The sequence below is a fragment of the Telmatherina bonti genome (genome assembly GCF_933228915.1).
Source record: "Telmatherina bonti genome assembly, chromosome: 21".
NCBI lineage: Eukaryota > Metazoa > Chordata > Actinopteri > Atheriniformes > Telmatherinidae > Telmatherina > Telmatherina bonti.
Window position 1 is genome coordinate 12,655,693 of NC_136630.1, and position 19,769 is coordinate 12,675,461.

General features: G+C 36.5%; 1 protein-coding gene across 1 annotated transcript; it reads left to right on the top strand.

Annotated features, from left to right (window-relative positions):
- Window positions 1-1,850: 1,850 nt before the first annotated feature.
- LOC306771358 (uncharacterized protein) lies at window positions 1,851-19,455 on the top strand. The gene is made up of 7 exons (XM_079260524.1): window positions 1,851-1,999; window positions 2,521-2,642; window positions 4,315-4,415; window positions 5,372-5,520; window positions 6,386-6,614; window positions 6,939-7,153; window positions 18,067-19,455. Exons 2-7 carry the CDS (start codon window positions 2,533-2,535, stop codon window positions 18,232-18,234), a joined length of 972 nt encoding a protein of 323 aa, XP_079116650.1. The 5' UTR covers window positions 1,851-1,999; window positions 2,521-2,532; the 3' UTR covers window positions 18,235-19,455.
- Window positions 19,456-19,769: the final 314 nt, after the last annotated feature.

Below are 19,769 nucleotides of genomic sequence, written 5' to 3' on the forward strand. Positions count from 1 at the left end.
TTCAGAGGCGAGACAGATAAATCTGATATTATCTGAAAAAGACCAAACTAAGCACAAAACACATCTAATATATATCGTGCCTATTCTTACACAGAAGTCATTTGCAAGTTCCAATACAAGATGATTATGTGTGTTGATACATCAAAGCAGGAGATGGAAATGATTGGAAATGTATCATGAGGTTGTGATTGTGGACAATATTAAACAGCACAAAGCAGCTTTTGTTCTCGAATTCTTGCAGCAGTTCAGCCAGTATTGCCTCTGCTTTAATTTAATATCTATTTATTTTACCCCATTGTATGGGTTTTATTGAGGTTGTGCCTGCTTTAATCTCACTTTAATCTCAACCAGAAGTGAAGGTCAGGACAGCCTCTGTTTATTGGCTTCCATCGAGCCCATATGAGCTGATTTGGCTATCTGCTTTTGATATTAAGCTCTTTTATGGTATTTTTGTGCTATACGGATATTGTTTATCACCACATTGAGATATTCAGTGTGTATTTACAGCTGAATTAAATATTATTCATCATTTTTGTAATATCCTTTTTGTAGTCTATGCAGGATGTATGAATCCTGTTGGAGCAAATCTATATTAAGTATGAGTTTAGATTAAAAAAAAATAAATCTTTTTTTCTCCTGCATGCTCTACAATATAACATTAAGTGCACATTCAATGGTTAACTACAAGTTTAAAATGAAATGTAGCTTTACTGCGAAATTCATTAGCATTTTGTTAAGCTGTATAGATCACGTGTTGGAATCAATTGATTATTAAAATGACAGGTTAAAAACACACATATTTTTCTGCCACATTTCAGTGTTGTTCTTTAAATTAATTTAGGCTATTATATAACCTGGAGATTAAAAAAAAAAAAAAACCCAATCATATTCACTTATAACATTATATATTTCACATTTTTACGATGAGAATCACACAATGGGCCGGACAGTGGCAAAGTGCTTAACAATGTGGCCTTACAGCGAGAAGGTTGCTGGTTTGAGCCCCAGCTGGGGGAAGGCTTGATCAGTGGCCTTTCTGTGTGGTGTTTGTATGTTCTCCCTGTGTATGTGTGGGTTCTCTCCAGGTATTCCAGCTTCCTCCCACCTTCCAAAGACATGCATGTCAGGTCAGTTGGTTACTCTAAATTCTCCCTACGACTGAATGTGATTGTGAATAGTTGTTTGTCTCTCTGTGTTGGCTCTGTAATGGACTGGCAATTTGTCCAGGGTGTACCTTGCTTCTTACCTGATGTTTGCAAGCATTGTCAACCCTAATTGGACTAAGCGGATAAGAAAATGAATGACTGACTAAAACTCTCACATTATAACGGTTATAAGGTTAATGACAATTTGATGGAAGAATGTTTGTTTATTATTTCCTCTGCAACTCAACTAGGCTACATCAAACATTTTTTAATATTTACAAATTAACTTGAAGATTAGTATGTAGCCTAATACTGATTCATACTGAAGATTCCCAGTCATTGTTTTAGAATTAGTTCACATATGAACAACAGAATCTTCAGCTTAATGCCTGTGACACATTTTCATAATCTGACACATTTTTTATGTGTTAGAGAACAGACAGCGAGGGGCCATAAATGGGCTACCTCTGCTAAATCTCTACATTACTTAAGCATATCTGAATGTACACATCCCCCACCACACTGCCAGGCACATTTAATATTCTCTAAACGCTTTTTCATTACGTACAAATAAGATTTATTGTTTTCTGAATCCATTGCTGCGAGACTGACTGACGTCATTGGACGTCACGTTTCCACGAGTCGAAATATGACGCTGCAGCGGGTGCACGTGGTCTGTTGTTTACTTCTTCCAGGAAGGTTGGAAATGCGTCTGGAGAAGGGGTGAAGTTGTGAAACAGTCTTTCTAGATAGAGTTACTCAGCACTTGGAGGAAAACCCGTAGACCGACAAAGACGCCGGGAAAATGTCGAGCTGAATATTTCCCTCTTGTAAAGCTCCGCGAGACCCGAACGGTAGGTACCTTAATGGTTTGGGGTTTTTTTTTTTTGTTTGTTTGTTTGTTTTTGTTTATTTTTGTTTTGAATAAAGAGCTCGCGCAAGTCCCTCGCTCCGTCTTGTTTTCTGCTCTTTGTTCTCAGAGTCTTAAAGTTGACGTTTTAGTATCGTCAACAAAGCTGTTAACCCTTCATTTAGCAGTGAGCAAGACAACCCGCTAGCAGTGTGGAAATAGTCATTTCCACGTAGTTGTTTAGCAAAAAGTTGAATTCAGCCGAAATTATAGCTTACATTTTAGTGATAGTTTACATAAAAGTAATATAAATCAGAACAAAGACATTTTCAATGTAGTTTCAACACCAGTGGGTATAATCTGCTTCACTGCAGTATTTCATGATATAAGTAGTTAAGTTTTGTAATACAGGCAAATTATTTACACAATACACGTTGTCTCTTTTTAAAATTACAAGTTAGTTGTATAATGCTGAGCTGTGACAGTTTAAAAGTCATTTGCTTTTTTTTTTTTTTTTTTTCCCAGATAAACACTACGATGCTTCAGCTTGGAAACTTGTTTACCCACTTTCATCTGAGCTCCAAAGGTTCAGAAAGTGAACAAAGCCAGCAGCTGCCAACGTTGCCTGACTTTTTACAGCATGTCAAGTAAGAGTGACATTGAAGCAAAGTTCTTGTGTCTGCTAGGATTTTAATGTGGAAAAAGATTACTGTAAACAGGGACCTTTTCTGACATAAAATGTTGTTTGTGGTTGTAATGATAGAGTGTCTTTATTTTGTAAGCGATAAAACAACAGTAATAAGAGTTAAGCTTCTGAACAGAAGAATGCCCCCCAGGGTCCCAGGACAGACATCACATCTGATTCAGTGATGCTATCATAATATTTTTGTTGTTGGATTAATCTACATTTAAAATTGATTGATTGTCTTCAGAACATTGAGCCTATTGATTATTACGTATCCTGATGTTGTAGTGTTATTATAGCAATAATCTCTTTACATATTGAAATGACTGCATTTAAATATAACTGGATTGACTCTTGTGACAGCATATTTAAGACACACTTGTTCAAAAAATATTAAAAAAACAAAAAAAAAAAACACAAAGTGACACATGAAACGTTTTACACAATTTATTTTAGATCTGGCTCTGCCATAATCGAGCTGTTATCTACTTTTTATGAGATTCATTTAAGCACAACCAGCTGGTCTACTTCTAAAAAATTTTTAATATATGAAAAGCTAAAGGGGGGGGAAAGTAACAAAAAAAAGCTCTCAAAAAGTCAATCATTGCAAAGGCACTTCTTTTATTATCGTAAAAGCACCATAACATCTTGACTAAAAGATAACAGCTTTCCTCATATTCATAAAGAAGTAGCTGCAGCTGATGAATCATAACACTACAGAAGATTTGCTTCAACATGTTTCTAATGTCAGCGTCACATTCTGCACAGTTGGACATACTTGCTAGCTGTAACACATTGCTCTAAAACCAGACTGCATTTTGCATATTAGAAATGCATTAATTAAAAGAACCTAAAAAATAATGGTTCACGTGGTTAAATTTAATGTGATGAGATTTATTTGCTCAGATAATCTGTTTTAGAATGAAGCCGGACGTTTTAGCACCTTTTTGTTTTAACCTAATCTTGTTGACCCTTCAACCAGCTGCATGTACAGCGTCAATCACACACAAAATAAATATACATGCACTGTGGAGCATTTAGCAGCTAAGGAGACAGATATTTTCTTTGATTGAAAAGAGTAAACAGATTTAGGTTTGGTGGTGTTCCGGATCATCGTTTGGATCCAGGAAATTTTTTTAAAATGCCATGGCGCAGTGCTTTTCTAGTTCGCAGATTTTTTTCACCAACAATTTTCTCTTTCTCGGCTGTTTAGCGGGAGGAGGCAAATAAACCGAGTCAGGTCGGGGAAATCCTTCCTGCATTTTGTCAGCCATGAAGAAGCTTACGAAATACAAGAAAAGAATAACTTCAATTCGGCCCGAACATTTAGATTGATCAGTGTTTTTACAGATTTACAGTAAACTGAGGGGTCTAACTATATTTCTTATTGTTCATGATTATAAAATGTATCGACTACAATCAGGACAAGAAACCACTTCACCCAGAGTAAAAGAAAAACCTCTCTGAGCAAGATTACCGACCCCAGCTTTACCTGTTAATGCATCACACACCATTACATTGACAGCTTGCACTAATAGATTGTCCAAAAGTAGTCTTAAAGTTTACCTTTAAAAAAAAATATATATATATAGTCTGTTGTATCTAATTAACTCTTATTTGCACTTCTACTGTAGGAAATTCACTGGGCTGAAGAAGGAAGATGTCTACTGCAGTCTTCGTGTTCCTGATCAGTTTCAGAAAGCCAAAGATGACATCGACATTGTTCTCCTCACAGGTTTGAAAGCACATTGACATTACTTTTCAATATAAAGCAGATTTTGGGATGTGAGGTGTTGTGTAATTTCTTACGTAGACCTTTTACAACTTGTGTAACTTTCTGCTGTGTTTAATTTTCTTCTTCTTTTATGCCACTGGTAAAAATTATTCACAAACTGAGAGCTGTAATGGAAAACAGCAGACACCCTCTCAACTGATTCCTTAAGGAGCAAAGGAGTAGCCGCAGCAGTCGCCTCCTCTCGCTGCGCTGCAGAACAGAGCGTTTCAGCAGATATTTAATTCCCTCAGCTATTAGAATATTTAATAGCAACTCCTGAATCTCACTCCAACTTTTACACACATCAACTCAGAGAGAGAGTTATTTTCATTTTTACTGTTTTTGGTTTTATTTTTATATATTAGTTTTATTTGTGATTTCAACTAATGTCTGTACAGGTTATTTATTTACTTACTTATTTATTTATTTATTTATTTATTCATTCATTCATTCATTCAGTTTTAAGTCTGTACTTGTGTTTTTACTAAGCTGCCAGACAATTTGAATTTACGTCCAGGCATTAATAAAGTTGTGTCTACCTACCTGCTGTAATTTCTGGGCTACAAATTGCTACGGTTTTTTTTTCACACAATTTGAATCCTGTGGCTTAAACAATAATGGATTTTTCATTAGCTAACCAGTCATTTTGAGCTTCATGCACACACCCTCATCATGGAAAAAGCACAAAGAAATGCATATTATGCAGTCTTCAAGTTAAAGGCAACTGATGTGGCTGTTAAGGAAGGAAATAGCTGCATGCTTGGTTAAGGTGCAGCTTACATTCAGGTCAATTCACTCATTAGCCCAGAAATTATGGCATCCTTGGACTCTACAAATAACTAATGCATGTAACAACGGTATAATGCTACTTTTAGTAGTCTGTCTAAACTTATGTTAATTCTTCCACGTTTCTTAAGGTCAAGGCATCTTCTGCATAGATGTAAAATCCTGGAGTGGAACAGTGTCTGCTCACAATCAAAACTGGCATGTTCAAGTGAAGGAAGAGGATCAAAACTTTACCAACACCTGCATTGAGCAAATTCAAGATCCACTCAAAGCTATCACGGTAAAAAATAAAAAATTAAAAAAGACTCAATTAGCTGACAAAATGCAAAAAGAAAGGGGAAAAAATGTCAAACTGTCTGGCACACTTAAGCCCAAGGTCCAACCAATTGTCCAACACGCTGTTTTTCATACAAGCTGCAGCGGGGTTAAGAGACTCTGAGTCACCGTAATAATTTATATGTAAATTTCAAACACTACAGCAGGGCTTCCTAAACTTCACAAGTAGGCACTCTGATCATTTTATTTACGGACGTGAGGGGATGGGGTGAATGCAGGCAGGTGCCTAAACACAGCTGTCACCTTATGGGCCTGAGTCTGTTGGAAGAGTCATTCATTTCCATTTCTATGGGTACTCATTTAGACTGAAGCTCAACAGAAGAGTGTGATGGTAAACACAAGCTGCACTACTGAAATAGTTGTGCGTGAAAAGGACCTATTAACTTCATTAACCTACACAAAGCAGATACTCCTCAAATCTTTGTGCTAATTTGAGGTTATATCATTTTTTTAATTGGTCGTTTATGCCTTTGAGGACTGTGCAACAGGCATGTCGAGGTATCACACTCCAGTGCTTGTTTTAGCAAGTATGAAACACTCAGTAATTAGGTTGTTTATTTACAAATGGTTTCTTTTAAAGTATTGTTGCTTTTCACCGTAATGGATTTTTTAAATTATTTACCTTCACAAGATATCTGCATTAAAAAGTGTGACAATCTAAACGAGACCAGAAATAGAATAAAGCCGTCAATGATTCCCTTTCTTTTTTTCAAGTTAAGGACACCAAAGATTTTTTTTTTATATAAAAATAATGTTAATAGAATAAACATAATCATTAATTTACTCTCTGATATATCTGTCTTCTCTAGACCAAAACAGCCAACTTATATGGACATTTAAAGAGGAGTGGAGTGTCTGTGCAGCACAGTCTCTTCTTCCCCAGGGTTCTCTTCCTGTCCCCAGACTGCAAGCTGGACGAGCAGCTGATGAAGAAGAGGGAGCTGATCTCTCACAGACAGATAGATGAATTTCTTACATCTTTCCAGGAAGGTTATATGACCTGGATATCAGATGCTTTGACTCCTTCCTGGATCTCAGGTGAGTTGGTTCCTCAAAGTATATACATTTTAACTTAAAGTTTTAGTTAATGTGATACTACACAAAGTTTAAAACATGCAGGATCCAGATGAATTTCTGTTACTGAGTCTTTAAACTTGCAACAAGAATCATAGAATGTCTTTTGATTTTGATATTAGAGTAATTAGAATTATTATTTCTAATAAAATCTCAATAAACAAACCATGCTGAGGAAAATTAAAAATCTTATGAGGAAGTAATGAATTACAGCATTGCATAAGATGAAATGAAACTGGCTTCTGATGTGAAAAACTGCTGGTTTAGCTTAAATTTTCCATCCTATAGGTCATCTGTCGTACAGACAGATGGAGTCAGTGCGGGAGATCCTGAGGAGGGTTGGAACATGGGATCTGGTGAGGCTGCACTGTGGCGAGCAGCTGAAAGGAGACTACCAGGGCTGCCAGTATGTTGCGCTCAACCGCCAAGAGACGGACAAGCTTGAGATTTCCAAAGTGAAAACTGCTGATTCACTGTGGGCTCTGCTGGGACACGCTCCTCAGGTCAGTCCACTTAACTGTCTCTGGTTAACCTGAGTGGAATCTGAAACTGAATGTAGTGTCAGAAGCTCTGACTAACAATGTGAGGTATAAACCAAGTATTAACCAGTAGGTGGCAGTAGTACTTTATGACAGTCACAGTCAATTTTTGATATGGTCCTATTATGATAATAAAGGGGGGGGGGGGGGGATACAGGTTTTTTTTTGTGCTGAACATGACACAAATTCTCTTGTTATTAAAAATAATTTGGGGTACAATTTTCAGTCAAAAATAATTACATAAATATCAGATTACATGTGTAAAATACAGTTTGGTCTTATTTAGAGTCATTCAGATACAAGAAAAATGCTTTAGCTCTCTACAATGAGAAAATTAATATGCAAGTGTCCAGTTAACATCCTGACTCAGTATTTAGAGATACAGTTGTCATGATCCATTTTCTCAGAAAGACTTACTTCACAAGAAAGAATTAGCTAAATTAAGCATTTTGAAAATCTGTTTGACTGTCTTCATTCTCGTTTTCACTCTATTAATTTCTATTAACTCTTCAAGTGTCACTTACTGCCTTAATGATTCAGTTTCTTTCATTGAGGTAATTAATTCTGCCAGACTGCAAGCTGCTCATTACGACAGCTCTCTTGATTTAATTAAAAAACAATCCACACACTCAGAGTAAGGATCATTTCAACATAGTCACATTCTCATATTATTTTGTATTTTTAAAAATCTCATTGCATGCTAATATGTTTTTTGAAAGTGAATTAATATTTTTTTCTTAAACCAGATGATCTCATAGCAAATCTTGACTGTCAGTCATGGTACTTCATGTATGTGAAGTTCATGCAGTCGTTTGATTTGGTCAAAAATTGTGTTCACAGGGGGGGGGGGGGGGGGGGGGGGGAAGTTATTTTTGTAACATTTCCACTTGACGTCATTCAAAAAACTTTTTTTTGTTGCTTGCTGTTGGTTCATCAGCCGTACTTGTCAGTTAATTTGCTGAATGAAGTAAATGTTACCACTTCAAGACTAAGGAGTATGACCTCGGCTCAGCATCCATTACCGATTCACACCCACCCTCAGCACCCAAACACTCAGCCTGGGCTTCCCGTACAAGCCCACTCAGGCTTCAGTTTGAACCCCCCCCAACAACACCCAGACTGTATGCACTCTCCCCTCTCGCCTCCAGCTGCTGTGTATTTGATACATGACCCAGCAGTCATTAGACAGTCTCCAGCGAGCTCTTTTCTAGCCCAAGGGGACACACACAGCGACAGCAAAATATATTATTTTCAAAGAAATATTTGTAAATGGAGGCACTGCGAGGAGCACTCTCTTAAAAAGCGTGGCTCGGGGAGTATGTGGTAAACAAGCTGCTAATGTATTTGTTTTTACTAAACCAAGTGTCGGAGTCTAGTAATTTAATCCAGAAACTACAGAAGAAATAGATTTCTCCAATGGATTTGCGCAATAAATTCACACACTTTTGTCTCAAATCACCGTGTCACCTACGCTGTCTGTAGACAGAGGGGGAAAAAAAAGGCTCTTTGCTCGTGTGCAGCAGCTGCAAGGGAAAGCTGGGGGGTGGCACTGAAACCTAATATCTCCCCCAGGCATATTTTCAGGGCTTAGAAATAATGCATACTTTTGATTTGTTACTTGTAAACACGCAGGCTGGAAGATGTGTGATATGACCTACAGTTTCACTCGGGCATCTGTTTGCTTGTAAGAGGTGGCATCAGATGCATTTATGAAGCCACTGTTGAATAAGGCACTAGGTATGTTTTTTTTTTTGTGAGGTAAGGCAATTACTCTGTAGCGAATGGGATGTCTGCATGCCCCAAAGTGGAGAGTGATTGAGTAGAGTGGGTGTAATTTATTAATTATGGTCTATATTCTTAGACCACAGTTCTGGCTTCATTCAATTTGTATGGATTGAGTGGTAATTACAGCATGTGTGTGTGTCTTTGTGTGTGTGTGTGTTAAGGAGACGGAGAAAAAGCTGAAGGTCCATTTGTGTCATGATTTAAAGTGCAGGTTACTTATAATGTTCATCTTGATGTCGTCTCCTATTCGTATGTTTGGCTGCATTATGTAGCCTGGTGCTAGTTCATATAATCTTGTTTATTTAGGAGAAGCCCCTGAATCTCAAAATGCTCCTAATTGCATAGCGGAGATTAATTAAGTTCTTTCAAGTGTAACATGACTGCAAAATCCTGTCAGCTGATTAATAGAAGCAAAGCCACCAGGTGAAAAGCGACAAAGTCACAACAGCATCTAATCTAAGCTAGATTAGAAATGTACAAATGAGCCAATCCTGGTTGCCGGAGCTACACCTTATCTCCCTGACAGACTACAGATTCTTCACAATTGTAGCTTGTTAATTTAACTCCACCCTGACATTCCTCTCTGTTTGGCCATCTCCCAGGCTGCACGTGTCGCGGGGCTGTAACAGACAGCCCGGTGCGTGTTGTGCTTTGCACAGAAAAGGCAGAGAGGAGAGGGGAGACATCAACTGCTTTGTGGTGATAATGAATGGAGGTATACAAAAGGCCAGGGGCAGGCCATTTACAAAGCCTGCAAATTCTGCTGCCTTAATAGATCCCATCATCAGACACAGTGGCTTTTTTGGTCCCTTTTTATGCGAGTAAAAAAAGCTGAACTAAGTAATTTCGAGTAATTTTTACTTAAAGATCATTTCTTGTAATCCTTAACAAATATTTATATATCTGTGTATCTTTTTCCAACTAAAAAAATTGTGAAATAACATTTATGTATGATAGCTCCAAACCAAAGAGATGAAAAGTAAAGTTGTTTCACTGAATGTGCATTTTGATTGGAAATTTCAGGTTATCACTCACATCAAGTTAAATCGATCTTAGGAATCATCAAGTGCAAATTAACCCTGAAGATTTCCACAGTTTTCCACAAGTTTTACAGAAAAAGTTTTCTAGTGAATTCTAAAAATTATTGCATTTTATAACATAAATGAAAACTGTGAAGTAACTAAGTACCAGGATGTTCACATTTCTGTAATTGCAGGACTGCCCTCAAAAGGCAACTGGAATTGGAAATAATTTGCAGCAGAGTGTGTGTAGGAAGCTGCAGAGAACAACTAGCCATGCAATTACGCAAGACAAGAGTGCTGCGGTCTCACAAGTGTCTGTAATGAACTAGTGAAGACATCAGCACTCATACAATGGAAAGCAATGATGGAAGCTACCTTGTTATAGCATGTTATTAAACTTGGTAAGCGCTGAACCACAGTGAAGAGTCCCATGTGGAAATTCTGCATCTGACATTTTGAAGATGATTCGATGTGTTTCTTTCTGATTCATATCCCAGTATGCACAAGCAGTCTTTTTCTAGGGTCCTTCAGGCACTCTTTTGTTAATTTAGTTAAACATCAAATACTATGGTTCATGTTTTACACATACCTACTTAAGACAGGTGCAGTTTGAGTAAATTTGAATACATATTTAAAATTAATATTAATATTCATTAGAAAGTTATTCTGCTGAATGCACAAAGAGCAGTTTGAAAGTAGATAACACCACGAGCAATGTTTATTAAGAAGGCAAGAAAATTCAAATGCTTTAGTAGGTTTGGGTTTATGATTAAAATCAATAGGATACCATTTTAGAAATATCCATGAATTCAGCAAGAGAATGAAAAGAGATTTTTAAATAATTGCTGTCCAATGAAGTAAATAGTGTTTTGCTGTGATGCTTTACATCAAAGTGTTTAGATTTAAAAAAAAAAAAAAGCAAACAAGCTTGCAATGTTTTAATTTTCATTGCTCTTGCTTTGAATAACTCTTTATTTAAAAAAAAAATTTTTTGCTGCTTGCAACCATTTTATTTTTAGAAAAATTAATTCTGCAACCTTTTTTTTTTTTTTACATAAAACATACATTTTTTTCTTATTATGAAAAATAAATTTTAGTTAGAAGCATCAAATGAATTATTTAATTACTTCAGTTTGGCCTTGGGGAAGTTTTACATATAATTCTGTAATATTTTACAGACAAAACACCAAAAAAAGAGAAAATAATCCGTAGGCTTATCTATAGTAAAAATAATAAAAGATGCAGGACTGCTGATACGATCACATAACTGCAATAGAAAGACATTGAAAAAAACCAACAGCAATGGCATTGAATTGTTGCAGAGCTCCGTGCTGCATCATATTTATTAAGATCCATAGATTTCATTCAGGATTTTCTCATTGAATGATTCTCTATCATTATCCAATTTGACATTAAATACTGCTTTTAGTGTTGGATCAGAACTTTTCCTTAATCAGTGGCTAATATGTTAATTTTATCTGTCTGAGCTCTGTTATTTGTTTTGTGGATTCAGGATATTACAGAGACCCCCACAGTAAAGGCTCTAAGATATGATCAATAGGGATTCATGAATAATGAAGAGGACAGAGTGGAGCAGAGGCACTTAATTACAGCTTCAAAAGCCATTCTTGCTAATTGAGGAGAATTAAGAGTGTGAAGTGGACTGTGTGCTGACATTTTACTTTTTTTCAAATCTGACTTTTTGTGTTGGAGCAAAATCCTGACAGCTGGGACACACCAGCTATTGCTATTGAAGCTTTTCTGTATATGAAACGTAAATGTATGTTTTATCTTATGTGCTGCCTATTCCTCTGACCACCTGTGAGGATCTTCTTTTAATGTTAAGGCTAATGTGCTACATATCCAGGCAGTGTGTAGCCGCTGTGTGCAGTAGATATATTATATAATTGACAGCATTGCCATCTGTTACATTTATGTGAAATTATAGATAAACTAGTTAACAGACACTTTGGCCCATTGTCTGTTGTTTTGATAATCACCCTTAATAACGGACTGCATCAATATGGTCTTTAAACCTGATTTGAGAGTTAATGGAGTCATATGGGAACGGTCAGTGTATGCTCTGGGGGTAATGTTATTAGAGATGTTCGTAAAGAGCAAATTAAATCAGTCATAGATTGTACCCTCTCAAGTCAGCCAGACAACCAGACCCATTCAGGAAAAAAAAAAAAAAAGAAGCGGATTCATATTTTAACCTCTCACAGAAAATGCACTTATGTGGATGGAAATAAAGTCAGAGCTGGGTGACTGGATGTAAATGGTTATTGCCGAGAGTCTAATGGCTTCCTGTTAGATGAGGCTGGATGTTTGGAAGCAGCTATTCAGAATTTAACCAGCAATTTAATTTTTCAGTTCATGGCTTCAGACAAACACGGTTATTGACGTAGAAACTCAAAGTTTAGGCATCTTAATGGACAGCCCACATATGCAGGAAGCAAGTTATGATGTTGAGTATTTCATACAAGAAGGATGTGCAGATACCTCTCAGTGCAGTGTGGACATCTTTATTGAACGTCCGAAGCTCTAAAACAGTTCGTCAATATGTAGGATAGCAAATTGTTTTTGCTTTACTAGCATAAAAATTTCTTATAAAAAGAAAATTTATTATTATATATGTTATTATGTTAAGAATAACCAAATACCAAACAAATAGGGTGGTAGTTTTTTTTTTTTTTATCAAAGGAGACACTGCGGTCAGATGGTCACTTAGAAGTAGAGAGTTTGGCAGCAACTATGTAGTTAGTTGCAGTTTTTACCTTTTAGCATTAAACATCCTACACAATGGGCAGTAAACCTCAGAGAATATTACAGCTTTATCAAGCATATTTTTCCACAGGCTATGTTTTTCTTTGTTTTTCTACCCCATAGCCTAATGAAATAATATAAACCAGGTTCATATTGCCATAGCAAGCCGTACCACAGACCCCAGACTCAATCTGAGAAACTCTGGGAATCCATGTCATAAATCTGCTGAAAGAAATATTGAACCAAATTGCTCCACTCCGACAGTAATCTAAATTAAATGCTTAAAGTCCAATAGAAATCAAATCAGCACTGCTTAATCTACATGTCAACTCATACTGTGATTTACTACTAATGTTCACTGTAATCTAATATCACATAACATCACAACCAATACAACAATTTTTAGAGTGGATATCATTTGATGTTTACTTTTTATTGGGATATATAGAATAATTAAATTAGGCAGAAATATCATATGTTGGAGTAAATAGTTTTAATTAACCAGACTTTTAATTAATGAATTAAGGATTAAAAGTTTAGACTCATTTCAGAAAATAAAACATTATTAATTGAGTGAAATCAAATCATCAGTTCATACCTCTTTGTACACATTTATGTAGCATACAATCAGCCGAACCAGACAAAGGTTTTACCATTTCTACGATATTTTGGCTCTACGATAAAGAGCTTTGGTGCGGCGGAGGTGTGTTGCTCAGCGTTCCTCCCCATCTGTGTCTGGAAAGACAGGGCATACAACAAAGAGCCCGTCGTCTGAAGCTGGTATGGCGTTACGCTCACTCAGAGTTCATCTGAAACACTGCACCGATGGCTCCAGGTAACAGCCAGTGCTCACTGATTCCCCACTGGGATTCTTTGACTTTATCAGTGGAAGAATCTGAACTTTGTGAATGGCAATACATGCAGGTGGTGACACATTCCTCCCCAATTACACAGTTCCTCTCATTAATCACATTCCCTTGTTAGACCATAATTGCTAATAATCTATAATATGTTGTGGCAATGTTAAATTAAGTTGTTTTAGCTTTTTTCCCCCCTCTTTAGAGAAACTTATTTCTTAATCTGTCATTTAACCAAACCGACTCTGAATCTGTGCCATAAACATCCCGACAGGAGATCAGTATCAGCAATTTGAAAGGAGATGTTTCTTTTTGGATGGAAAATGAGCTGCCGTCTTGTGTTTAAGAGGGTAAAAGGTGAAGAGTGAACCAGAGGCAGGATTTTTGACTATTTGCAGACTGTAAATAAGAAGAGGGAGTTTGCTTTGTTGAAACGTGAGGAGTGATGTCATTCACATGACTCCAGCGACACTGAAAGTGAGAGGCTGATCATGCTGGACACCGTTAGGTAAACTCTCAGCCCTTTGTGTGACACCCAGCCTTAGCCCCAAGGGTCTTGTCCTCGACATGAAGTGTTACAAATGCACACAGTCGCACAAACACTCAGGCCTGTTAGAGCTTGATGTAGCAATAATTCTAATGCACTTGTTGAAAGTTCACACGGAGAAGTGAGATGTTGTTGTAGTAGAAATTCATTTGTTCATCTTGGTGAAGATGGTGCGGCTGTGACAAATTGCATTTCCTCTTAAGGGAGATAAATCTGTCTGGAAATGTTATGATTGAGTGTTAACTTCATCTTTCTGACCTGTGACGATCAGAAAGAATGAAGACATCTTCGGCTGTTTTTGTTTCTTTAGTTTAGATCGCTATACTGTTTGAATATGTTATTTTTTTACATCTATATTCTGATTTTGTGTCAGTCGTTTGTGTGTTGCTGCTTGTTTAATCTATGACACCAGCTAAATTCAAAAGTTCAGGGTAAATAAAAACAAAACAAGTGTCAGATTGAGATTGGTCTTTAAGTATGTACATTAATCATCTTTACTTAAAAGCAGTTGCCTCAAGAGGCTGAGAGTATGACATACATGGTCAGTTCCTAAATGCCATCTTTGCTGAGTAATAACAGGCTAGCTAGACAGGAATCTTCTTTTTGAGTTATGACAAAGACAGCTCCATTTTTATCTCCTTTATTTAAGATAAACATATTTTAGTATTGTAATTTATTCTAATTGTGCACGACTCATTTGCTTAATAAATGGTATTAATAACCAATGGCCAGGAAAGGGGAACATTGACCTCCTCAGACTCGGTTCATATGATTTAGATCTTCAAAGTGCATGAGTTCATCATATGAAATAAAACGTTTTTTTCTATTTGGGTTTAAGGATTCAGCAGAAACAGCACTGTCTGTCCTGTCGTCTCAGAAACACATGGAATTACTAGACTTCAGTTCCATTAAATCCCCTAATTGCCGATTGCAAGCAATTAGTCTGCCAGCACTTTGCTGAAATATTTGCTCTCTGATGCTTTTGTCTTAGTTTATATGCTTCTGAGCCACCAGCTGTCATGAAGCTATTTTTCCATGCTTATTAAAATGAATAGACACTGAAGTGTCTGACACTATTGTAATACAAGCCATGTGGCATTCAGCCATGGCTGCAATATAAGACACAATTGTTTAGTTGGTTTTTTTTTTCTTTTTTTCATTTTTCTCCTGCTTTTAATGCACACTAATAAGTAAGTAAATGGTGGAAAGATGTGTGTCTGAAATCGCAGTGGTCTTTGTTGTAGATAATTAGGTTAGCAGCAAGAGCGTGCAGGTGCTGAGGGTGTACTGTGTGCTCGCGGTGTGTTATCGACTTGCTCATATTCGTAGGCTGTCAGGGGTGTCGCACTTCCCATCAGCCCCAAAGCTCAGCAACCTCTTCACTATTAAAATGATCACTTTCAATAGCAGACAAAGCAAAGAGGGAACATATCTAGTGCAGGGTATTTTCCCCACCTCTAATGCTTATCTGCCTTTTGATGTTGGCGTAATAAAAGGCCTATTGGGCTTCCACAATGACCTGCAAAATGGACAAGGGCCAATATACTAGGCTTTGACTGCCGATAGCATTAACTAAAAGGCCCAGACATTATGGAGAGCTGGGGATGAAAGTACATGAAAAAAATAATAATAATTGAAAAATTGCCTAATGCTAAAGTGAAAGAAAATGGAACTGTGAAAAGGCACTGTAATATTCTGTTATCCCCTGTAAATGCAGCCAAACAAGAGATGCAGCGAGGCATTCTTTTTGAAATGGATGTGGTTCAATTACCTGCATGTCTAAATCTAGTTAAGACTTCCATTGTCAGGTTTGAAATGTAACAGGCCGTTTTGATGTAGTGTTAAAGCGTATTATGCCCTACAACCTACATAAAATCACCAGGGATATGACTCCATTCAAGATGTAGAAGAGAATTAAAGCTCGCACTGAGAACAAGGTTAATTTAATATTTATTCTGTTTCAGATTTTTATTTGAATCACTGTTGGGGCACAGATACTCCATATTACAACAGGCTAATGGAAAAGGTTGGTTTTTAAGTCATTCCCATGAGTTTTAATCTTGTTAGATTTTTTTTTTTCTACTTTTTGATACATTTGACCAAATGAAAAACTATTTTCTTATTTATCTATATTCATACTGGCTGATTTAGGAGCAGAAAATCAGCATTCTTACAGCGTAGGGATTTTCAGCTGTTGCCCAGAAAAACAACTAACATGTGAAGATGTTTTTCAGCTTTGAGACGTTTGGACAACCCACAGCAATCTGACTATGTGTACAATCATGTGAAAGTCCTCCTATAGCCCTACTGACAGCTAACATGTTGGAGCATGTACACAGAACCTCTGATGGTATCCTGTGCTGTTGGCACCAATGTCCTTCGGCTCCTGAGGATATAAGCTTGTGCAAATCTGACTTGTCGCAGCACATCTTACATCTGTACTCTTGGCTTGGGATCGGGAAATGTTGAAGACCAGAGCAACATTGTTGAAGTGTGTAGTAGGTGTAAAGGTAATATCTGCATGCCAGGACCCGAGGTTTTCTAGAACATTCATTGTAATGAAATAATCAGAGTTGGTCACTTCTCTTATGATTAGTATGAAGTATGTAAATCTTTACAATTTGCACATTAATTTGTTCTCAATCATTTTTTTTTTTTTATTCAAAACTATTCTTAGTTTACTACAAAAGGTCCTGATATCAAAATGTATTCATCCACTGTTTTTTTTAAAAAAAAAGTTGAAAACATGTGTGTGTTTAATACGTTTTTTTTTTTCTAAAGTTTAAGTGGTTATGATACAAATACTGTTAGAAAAATAAAAACACAACCCATCATTATATTTTGTAAAGTACAGTTTGAACTTCTTAAAAAACAGTAAATAAAATGAATTATACAAGGGTGTGATGAACTTTGGATTAGTTAAATGGATCATAGATGTAAAGTCAGGTCATTAACAGTTTATAACATCCAACATTTTTTTCCTAGCTTTTAAGTGTATCCTAATGTGTGTCACAAATTGAAAACTTGCATTTTATGTTATTCTCTCACACAATATGCATTGCTCTGTGCATCAGTCCATTTATGTCCATTTATAAATGACTGCCTTTCCCGAGTCTGGTTGTACTGGAGGCTTCTTCCTGTTAAAATAAAAAAAAAAAGGAAGAAGAAGCTTGTCTCTTCATGATCATCCTTTGGCTCATGCTTCCTTAAAATGGGGAAACTGAATCAAAGAGAAGATTAGATGCAGATTAGATATTGTGTTTTCTGAATTGGATTTTTTAAAATCTCTTATAATAAATCATACTGTGGATTATAAAACTTTGATATCATTATGAGATTACATTGGACTTTCTTTAAAACTGGCATTAATGACATTAGTGATCAACTCATGCTTTACAAATTATGTTGCATTTAGACATATTGAAATAGGTTTCCAACTGTCGAAAGAAAGCTAGTGGGGCAGAAACTAGTATGGAAGACATGTGTAGGAGCGCTGTCTTTTATCATTTAGATGTGTCTTAAAGCTTTGTTTTATAATTAAATGCGTATTGTTTTGACTTGGATACCAAATGACTAAAAAGTGGCCTTAGATCTACATATTTACTGTTTGCATTATGAAACCCAGTCACCATCCCGACAAGCTAGAATCAGCTGGTTCATTCTTGCCGCTCTGTACCCCAGCATTTAAGCTTGCACATGTTTAAGTCAGAGGTGAAAGGCATGAGTGTGTCTGTAGCTCAAATCAAAAGTCAGTATGTCCATTCAGTCACAATCCCGAGTAATCTCCTTAGAATATTTGTCACCAATGTCACCAAATTGTGATCATATTCACAACTGAATAAAATTTCTCTTTTCATCCAATTTATTGAATACTTACTTCATTGTTGTTCTCCTCTGCAGGTTACAGTTAAAATGTATAAGCGTGGTGCTCACGGATGGCTAGGCAAATCGCTGAATGCCACCAGCACCATCCCCTCAAATACCTTTGTGATCTTCAGGATCAGCGGTGAGGAAGCAGATACCAAAATCCTTGTGAGCACCATTCACAGCATCACACTCAGCATATAGCGGGAGGGTGTGTCTTGGAAGAGGACAAACATCACAATATGACACTCAGAGGAAAGGAAGCATTCTGAACAAGTAATGTTCAAATGGAAAAGAATCAAACTATTATTTCCAAGTATTTTTAATGCAGTGTTAATGCTTTTTCGTGATGTACTAATTGAGGGAATTGAAATTATGTCTGTGAATTCTCCCAATTCTGTGGTCCTCGATGGCAGCATTCTCATAATGAAGATGGTTTCAAACAATTAGCCTGTTTAACTTTCTCTTGATTTGAATTTCTAGGGGCTGGCCCACACTAGCCATTAATTAATCATTATGCATCTGATTGTGTCACACCAGTTCAGGATACAAGTGTTTAATGTGTTAATTATGGCAGTTAGAAATTAGTTGCTGCAGCCATGACGAGGACCAAGCATGTTACTATTTTCCAGGATTTAATGGGAAATTATTTGCCATCTGTTTAGACAGTGTAACTGTAAGGTGCTTTATTAATATGCTCCACTGCTCAGAGATGATAACGTATTCAAGAGCGCAAAGAAAGAGCCACCAGCACCATTCATAACAATGTCTAATCCACTCTCCATCAGTTACCAGGCTTACACAGCTGCGCTAACAGCTAGCAATTCTATTTACTGGGCCTGTTGGTGAGTAAAATTAAGTTAATTCTATCAAGATATCAGTGCCTTGAGCTAATAAAATTAAACGAGGCCTCTCTGTTGATAGTATCTCTTTGCATGGTATCTTACCTGAAACATCATTACACTATGCTGAAGCTCCTCATTTGTTTGACTTAAAGGTCAGATCAGTTGTGGTCTAATAAACATGACTGTCCTGTTGGCATTGGTTCATGAATATTTATGAAACCAGTTGTTTCGGGGGTGTCAGCATTGCTTGAATTGAAAGCAGCACTCAGGAACTGTTGTCTCCATATCACTTGACAAGTTGTATTGACAGCATCAGATAGAAAGCACATCAGTGAAATAACTATCAAACTCCTGGGTGATTAGCATATGCAAATTTCATTAAACTGTTATATGAATGCTTAATTCTGTTTTTGTTCTTTCCTTAAAACTTAAAGCACTTTCAAGTCTAAAGCCAACATCAGCAGCATGATTGTCAGTTATACTTTTGAGTTGTTTTGTGTTTTTTAGCATGGTCATGTATGTTTTTTAATGTGTTTTCATGTTTGTATTGTTAAGTGGGGAAATAAAAGATATGATTGCTTATACTGTTTGGAGTTATTTGAAATCCTCCAGGTTTCATTTTACCTTATTTTGCTGGGTTTCTTAAATATTAAATCTTAAATAGTTTTAAATGTAAATAAATAAATATAAAGATGGACACAGTCCAGATTTGAAGGGAATTGTATCAAACTCTTGCATAAACCTGTGTTTACAGTCGTAATGTCACATTGTGGTTTAATAATAGGTCAATATTATTGTAAGTATTTTCATTTGATAATTGCATGAAAATAAGTATACAGTTGGAAATCTCCACCTCAGGATTCTGTGTCTCATCTCTCGACGATAACTGACCCT